The 8560-nt window shown below is 42.5% G+C and overlaps 1 protein-coding gene across 1 annotated transcript in view; it reads right to left on the bottom strand.

Annotated features, from left to right (window-relative positions):
* Window positions 1–373: 373 nt before the first annotated feature.
* LOC309706488 (leucine-rich repeat neuronal protein 2-like) overlaps window positions 374–8560 on the bottom strand; it is a 9546-nt gene continuing 1359 nt past the window's right edge. The window contains exon 2 of the mRNA XM_082533062.1: window positions 374–3826. Coding sequence (XP_082389188.1) covers window positions 1034–3403 — 2370 coding nt within the window. The 5' untranslated portion in view covers window positions 3404–3826 and the 3' untranslated portion in view covers window positions 374–1033. The remainder of the gene's footprint in view (window positions 3827–8560) is intronic.

Genomic DNA, 8560 nt, shown 5'->3' on the forward strand with positions numbered 1-8560 from the left:
AATGTAGGATTGCGACTTTTACAATGAGACAGCCTTTTTGGGACTGACACTGCAAACCCTAGCTCAGTTCCACTTGTTATCCAGCAGGGGACACACTGCATCTTGTGTTAATTTGGTAGGTTCCAGCTATCCTGAGCTATTATACCTATTTCTACCGTGGAGAAATGATAATTGCATGCAGATGAGGAAGGGGCTGTAGCTGTAGATGAATCAGTAAGAAGATATTGATGCAGGAACTTTTCTGTATTTCCTCGAACCCTAATCAAATAGTGTATTTTCAGTATTTTTGAAATTGTTTTGAGGTCTGGAAAATGAAAAGAAAGAGTAAAAACGAGTAAATGGAAAAGAGATTTTATTGTGTGTAGCTCAAAATAGAATTTAACACAATCACTTTCAGATCACTTTTATTTTGAAGCAGAATGTAGGATGTTAGGCGAGGAATCCAGATGAGTATGCTGTACATGTAGCGTACTGCAAGATGGACAACCCAGTCCAAGATTTGGAAAGCTAAGCAGAAGGGTTGTTACATCAATCACTTTGACTTACAGAGTCCAAAAAAAAAACAGGGATTTTGTTCAGTGTCAGTCTTAAGGCAGACTTTCATCTGCTTTGAGAAACTCATAGTTCAGTCTGTGGAACACATAGACGGCAAACATGACAAAACCCTGGAGGTCTGAGCTGCTCCCGTCGGTAAATATAAGTCTCTGGCTTGAATCAGTCTCTGTTTATTTTCGGTCCAGTGGTCATCGGCAGCTCTGGCTCATTTGTTTCTCCTGTGCTCACTCACTGTACAGCAGGAGTTTGATTGTCCAGTTTTATTTCCCTGGTTAGGGGTTAGACATTTACAACACATCTTAACACAGAAACAATGTCAATATATACTTTATACGGTATATAAAATAAATACAAATCTCTCTCTCGCTTTACGGCTTTCATCTATGATTCCCCTCTTCTTAATAACAAAGTGTGTGTCTGACATTTTGTGTGTGTGTGTGTGTGTCAGTGTTACTGCATTTAAGTGTGTACAATTATCTCAGCAGTTCTGATGTAGTAGCAGTTTGTCGCTCTGCTTTGGCTGAGGGTCGTCACTTCCTTTTGCCTTTTGATTGAAGATCAGAGCTTTGTAACCCCTTATGTCATGATGGGAGGTATTATGGTTCTTTCCTGTTCCCTCACCAGGCTCACTGTCCCAGCCCTGGCCTGCGAGCAGCAGTATGATCGCGAGGAGCAGTAGTGTGACTGCTGTGGAGGTCAGCTGTGGGTTCAGCTGCAGGCTGGGCTGGGGTTCAGGGGCATCCTTTGTCCTGAATGAAACGCACTGAGGCTTTCTGCTCTCTCTTAATCTCCTGCTGGCATGCTTTGTGCCCTCACTGATTCCTAAATGCATACAGACTCTGTAATATGTCCCAGCCTGCAGGTGAGTCAGGTTGAAGCTCTGTGTACCAGCAAGGATGCGTGTGGTGTATGTGGGCGAGTGGGCCTTGGAGAACATGGCTTGCCAGGACAGGCGGGTTGAGGGGAGGTTGTGTCCACTCTGCCAAGACAGGATAGCATAATGTTCTCTGATCTCTCTCACCTCAAACCTGGCATCTGCTCTCAGTAATTGAAACTTCTTCAGGTTAGCAGCTGCCCCCCGGTTTCTTCTCTTTTCTCTGTTATGGACACCTACATTAACGCTGCGTGTATCTGCTCCTAATGCATTCTCAGCCACACATGTATACAATCCCGCCTCTCTGGTGCTGATCTTGCTGATCTCCAGAGTTCCTTCAGGCAGTACCCGGTAGTGTTTGAGGAGCTGACAGGGAATATTGTCTTCATTCTGCTGGCGAGGGGTATTGGCTTCAGATGTGAGGTTGAATTCTTCAGAAGTCCTCCGGCTCTTGCAGGGGAGAGGAGCTGAAGAAGCTTTGGATGCATGCATCGGTTCCGGATGAAGTTTCAGACCAGAGGGGGTCACCCAGTATAATTCAGGCTGTGGATCTGCAAGAGCTCGACAGTGCAAAACCAGTTTGCCGCCTTCACGGACCCCTACGAAGGAAGGCAGAGAGCTGGCAGGAATCATGGGAAGACACAAGGCTGACATCTCTCCTGAGGACACATCTCTCACCCTGCGAGCTCTGAGTTCTGGAGGTTCTGAGCATAAGGTCGCCTGGGGTTGAATGAAACGCACTACTCGGGGAGTTTTCGCATCTGCTTCGGCGTCTTTCTGGGGATGAGAAACCTCCTTGGCTGCCCAGTGAAACAGGCAGTCACATCGCAGAGGGTTGGAGTGTAAGCTGACCTCTTGAAGATTTGGCAGGGAGAGCATGATGTGCTGGTGCAGAGCACTCAGTGAGTTGGAGTTGAGCATTAGACTCTCAAGCCTGCTCAGCTTGAGGAAAGCCTGTGGATGAATGTAGGACAGACGTGGGTTGTTTGTGATCTCAAGCTTGGTGAGCTCTGGAAGGTTCTGCAGGGCGGCCCTATCAATGGAAACCAGCTCCTCCATGTTGTTTAAACCGAGCTCCTTCAGGTGAACCATGTCTTGGAAGTCTCCTGTCCCAATCAGTTTGATGCGGTTCTTGTTGAGGTCAAGAAACTTCAATCCTGGTACTCTCCTGAGGGCCTGAGTTGGAACTTTACTCAGAAGATTATCATAGAAGGAGAGGCTCTCTAGGCTGTCCAGGCCTTCTAGTGCTTTTTCAGCCAAACCTTTTAGACCCATACCGCCAAGGACAAGACTCCGGAGGGATTTCAGGGCAATAAAGCCACGCTCAGGAAGCGACTCGACGGGATTACCCCCAAGCATGAGAACCTCCAAGCGAGGCAAAGCCTTGAACCATTGAGGGTTAACAGTGGTGAGTCTGTTGTTGTTGATATGAAGACGGAATAGCGAGTCCAGACCAATGAAGGCCCCAGGTGCTATTGAATGTAAGTAGTTGTGACTGAGAAAAAGCTCCTGCAAAGCTGGCAGTGATGCAAAAGAAGCCTCAGGAAGGTGAGTGAGATGGTTTTCCTCCAGGTGTAGAGACAGAAGGGAGGGAAGGGAGAAACGGTCGGTTATAGTCCTGACATGACTGAAGCGGTTCTGAGAGAGGTCGAGGTCGGTGAGGTTGGGGAGTCCATGGAGCACTGCAGTGTCCAGAACTGACAGGAGATTGCTCTGCAGGTGCAAGGTGTGCGTGTCCAGGGGTATTGGTGATGGGAGCTTAGTCAGCAGCAGATCATTGCAGTCCACAGTGGGGGCTTCGTGGTAAACGGAATCGAGGGAGAACCATGGCTTGATCTGACACACACACCTCGCGGGACACGAGACATGCCATGGTAGTGCGGGAGGTTGGGAGCCCATAACAATGGGCACACACATACCACCGAACACACACAAGAGACAATGTGACTGTAGAAGCACTAAAGCCGGCCTCATAATCCTTACAGGTGATTTAGACGAGCTGGAGAGGAGTTTGTTATGGAGATGTGCGTTCAATCATTTGGACAGCAATTTTTGAAAATCTGTAGTGTGAACAGGCACGCAAGCTATGTGTATATATCAGACAGATGGTTTAGTGTCATCATTCACAAAGTGGCACCCAATTAAAGAGGGACTATAATGTTGACAGACATCAACGGTGGTTTCACACAGAATTAAAAAGCTGAAATGTGTTTCTTCCCATTTGCTGAGCTTGCAGAGGCCCTACTGTAACCAGAGTGTTATTGTGCGTCTTTGATTGCAGTGGTAGAAGTGGGACTGCACAGCGGCTGTAGCTTGATGACGGCCTTTGCTTTCACATCATCAGTCTCACATCCTGACCACAAGCGGAGGACTCATAGCTCGGGGTGCGGCGGATCTCTGTTTGTCAGAAACAGAACAAAAGAGAGAGAAAGGGATTCAGAGAAAAGGGAGCATAAAAACTGTTTTGTACAGTCTGTTAATGCTGCATGTGAGACTTTAAATATAGCACAGTTTTGCTCATGTGCGATAGCAAGGTCATGGTAGAATCAGGCAGAGCTTTAAAAGCAGAATAGAGAGGAGATAAAGAAAAGAAGATGGACAAGAACGGGTAAAAAGTCCGAGATGAGAATGTCTGTTATTCAGTGTGAGATTTAGCCTCGACTCTACCGTTAGACACGGACAGAATGATGATTAAAAACTAAGAGGCGAAGCATGGAGAAGATTGTGCTCTGTTGTAATAGTATCTCAGCTGGCAGGAGAATGGGCAAATATGCAGGAATGATGAAATCACGTAGCATGTACATAAATATTTCACGCTGGTACTTCACATTCAGAGCCCGTCAGAGCATAGCGTCCCACAAATGTTATTCATTATGTAACAGTTAAAAAGACCCCAAGGTTCTTTTATGTTCATATCAGTGTTCTGTATTTAAGATTATAAAGGGAAAGACTCAGTGAATGTAATGCACACACACACACACACACACACACACACACACACACACACACACACACCAAAGAGACTTATTGCTCGGTATTCATGGTGCAAAACCGTCACACTAACACATCAAACATTTAGAGCATCATGCCGGTAATTAGCTGACCAAAACTGCAGGCACCCTACAGTGGGAAAAATTATGTGCTGTCCTTAGAAATATCAGCTTCTAGAAATCTGGTTTTAATCACCAAAGACATTTTTTTTTAAACTAGGCAAAGTATGACCTAAGCTGTAGGCCTAAGAGATAAGCTCAAATAATAATTATTAGAATTATTATTTCTTTTCACTTTTTGTTTTTTTAATTCACTTTAGATGTAATTACTTTCCAGAGTGGATGTGTGTTTATATGTGTGTTTTTAGCTTTCATTAGTTTTAGAGGCTTAATCTCTTGAATTACTATAATGTGGAGGATATGTGCCAAAGGCAAAGGCTGAGGAGTTTGGTACAGATGTTGCAAAACAAACACAACCCGAGTGTAAATAAACAAAACCTCTTCAGGCAGGTTGTGTTGTTAAATGTGACAGCAGCTGAGAGCGAGGAAATTTCCTTTGTGTTTTTACATTTTATTTCAGGTAAAATGTTTTTTCATATCTCCTTAGTTAACTATTTATTACAACCTTGGTGACAAGGTATAGCTAAAATATTTTCCTGCTGTCTGTAACATTGTTACAACTGATGGAGGACGACTACATCAGCTCCCAAACTTAAGCTTTAAATTGCTTCATTAATCACTAGCTTTGCCTGACTGACACAGTGTGACTGCCCACTGTGATAAATGAACCAGTAAAAATAAGTAGCCAGTCGTACGCCATGCAAACAATATTAACAATCATAAAAAACTGCAGACATGCAAAAACAACAACCCCCCCACAACAAATAGATTAAAAAAAACGCAGAAAAATTACTTTCAGTGTGCATAAAAATAGCCAGCAAAAGTCATTATATTTATTCTAGCAGAGACAACAACTACACTGATTTGTTGTAGGAAGCTCCAAACATACATGAACGTGACGCACAAACATTTTAATCAATACATTACTACATATTCATATATGCATGTTATATATTATATACCGATCTAAGCATATCTCGTCACAGTGTACTTCGCTCTCTGGCTGGTATTTCACATCTTTATTTTCACCAGAACAAAGTATTCTGGAGTTACCTTTAAGTTATAATAGCTAAGGCTAGCCACATAGTTGATTTATTTTTGCAAATCTCCCATGTTATGATGACTCCTTTGGATACACTGTATATTGACAACAATTACTGGAATGAGGCAATGTGCAGTTTTAGTTCCGCTTGCAACACCATCAGGGAGATGTCTGATTTTTTTTCATTGCTTTAATCTACATCATGGCAGAAACCTCAAACATAGAGTCAGAGAGTTCTGACTGAGGCCTGTGGCAGATCTCAGCGCCATGGAGTGATGGAGCGCTTTGAAGAAGCAGAGGTGGTCACAGCAGAAATTGATTTGATGGAAGTTCTTTGAATTGAGATGCCACTGGATAACCTTTTCTCCAACATCGCCAAAACTGACCTCTAAGTCGGCCACTGATGTTACTTTTAGTGATCCAGTGAAAGTAACATCAGCTGAATGTCAAATCATGTCTTCTAAATTACTGTACTCCAGAAAAGGCCACCAAGTATTTTATGAAACGGATAACCACACATTCAGTGCAAAAGTACCCTGAACCTGCAATCTTTCTATTGGCCAGCAGGATGAATCCTGAATTTTGTGTCGAAATCTCTAGTAAAATGGTCCTGAGCTCACTTGACCTCGATCAACACTTTCCTGACAGGTTTGTGGGCTCAATCACTAGTTCCAAGTCCTATTGAGCACAACATATTCAACAGGTTGGACTACTGCTGTTGAACCCTCTTAAATTCCAGAGTGAATCCATCAAGTGATTGCCTGTCCAAGGCTTTGCGTTCCATTTCCGTCACTTGCCCTCTTCCCCTTCTCTTATTTCTCCCAGCTCTTTGTCTTCTGATGAGCAGAGTTTCCACAATTTTATCCACCTTCCACCATTTCAGCTACCTAGGGAAAATTACAAATAGCTGCCGGGGAAAACAAAAGCACTATTCGTCTCCTGTTTTGGTCGTACAATCATGCCTTCATTGTCCCAGAAGACTTCACATCCACTGCCAAACTGACGTGAAAACAATTCTCACAGATTACTGGTCTAAACCCAGACGATGCCATTATAACTTTGCCACATAAAGTAAACTTTAAAAAAGATGAAAGCCCTGCTACGTCTGCCTTAAAGGTGTTCTACACAAGAACTTCTGTTCTGCGTGATAATAAAACTGTTTATATTTAGATGAATTTATACCCCTTCATCACGGTTGCAGAGTTTTCCTATCCAAACCGCTGCAGGCTTCAGTCTCTTGACTTAACAGAAGATCATGTACAGCTGATGTCTGTCGGCCAAATTACTATCAAGCAATAAAATTAATTGTCTGCCTCTGTTTAGAGCAGGTACGACGACAGTGAAAGCTATAAGCATCCAAACACCATATTATTGAAATGTATGCAAAATTTGTGAAACAATTGTTGTGGGTGCAAAGTGTAAGTCAGTGTCTGAGCTGAGACGCTAACGACACGGGAGCAGTTCCCACCTCCCGGGGCTCTTCTTACGCTTCTATCAGCCATTCGCTTTCATCTCCACTCTCTCATCTTTTTACAAGCAACCTGCTCAATAATGGATTTGTCATTTAATTCTGATGTCCTCCATTTTTTATCATTTGCTCTCAAAAGCTCATAGCAATTTTGGCAGTTTCAGGAGAGCAGAACAACGTGCTGATAGGTGTATACAAAGGGCTCGTGATGTGAGGACTTGTAATTTTGACTGTGGATAAATAATTTTTAATCACTATTTGTTGTTTATTTATCGGGGACTTGCACAATACATGTATCGTAACAAACAAAAGGGACCAATATGTGCTAAAAGCTTTTCATCTGTAGTTCATCGCTAATCTGTGGGCTTTTCTTTATCACTCTTTATCTCTTAGTGCTCATCATTGATCTGTACACTCCTATGATTCACATTTAAGCCCCACATATAACTGTATCCCGACTATACAAGGGCAATAAAAACAAAACGCAAAAAACAGCTGCACTGACACTTGAATTAAAATCCGTGTACATGTGTACATGCACCACCTTACCATAAGCTGTCTCACTACTAATTCATAAAGAATATTAGTGCTCCTCCAGTTTAATTGGACAGTGAAAAAAATGCTCACAATCAATACCACAGGTGAAGAGATACCACTTTTAATCCATACTTTCTTCTTCTTCAACATTTAAGTGCAAAAGCTATTTATTGTAGCTTCGAGCTGCTAGTTTCAAGATAATGATCAGGCTTTTTCTTCCAGCTACAGGCGATTGGCTTTTCTTGAATGCACAAAAGGTTGTGTACAGCTTATTTGGACTTTATGTGTGAAACTACTGGTGTGTAACACCTGAAGGCCTGTAAACACACTTCGATTTGTAAAATCAGAGGAGTTTCCGTTTAACCACGCCTGCAAAGAATATCTTATGCTACTGGTTGCCTTTTGGGACTACGAGCACACTATGTCCTTGGCTCAGGATCATGGGATGCAAAATCAAAACAATAAAACCCACTGCTTACTTTTAATAACCATTTGTCATGAGTACACATTGCAAAAAACAAAAAAAAGGGCTGGAGTTCATTGTCTGATGTGTCGTCTGTTCTGGCTGTATCATTACTTAAATGCCAGTGCAGTTATTATTTGGTATCGGTGCTTTCTACAAAATTTGCTCCTAATAGAAATAAAAGCATTGACTCAGGCTCAGTAGAAGCTCTTATGGATTTGTCCATTTATGTATTTATGAGTTTTATTGCAACAGTTTTCAAAATCTCTTTCAAATCACGCCAGTCTTCAAAGAATAGAAAATGATGCGTATTTTTCAGGATTGTTAGATAAAGCTTATGTGCTTGGAGCTTGGCATTACATCTGTCCATGTCCCACCAAAACAAATTAATGGTACACATTACCATTCTTCCTGCAAATGGTTGCACTCACAAAACCCGCACAGACACACAAAAAGCAAACAAAATGTTTTGTATCGGCAGTTTTAAAGAAAACTGTGTTAGCACATGTAT

Source organism: Aulonocara stuartgranti (genome assembly GCF_965226115.1).
Source record: "Aulonocara stuartgranti genome assembly, chromosome: 5".
NCBI classification, from domain to species: domain Eukaryota; kingdom Metazoa; phylum Chordata; class Actinopteri; order Cichliformes; family Cichlidae; genus Aulonocara; species Aulonocara stuartgranti.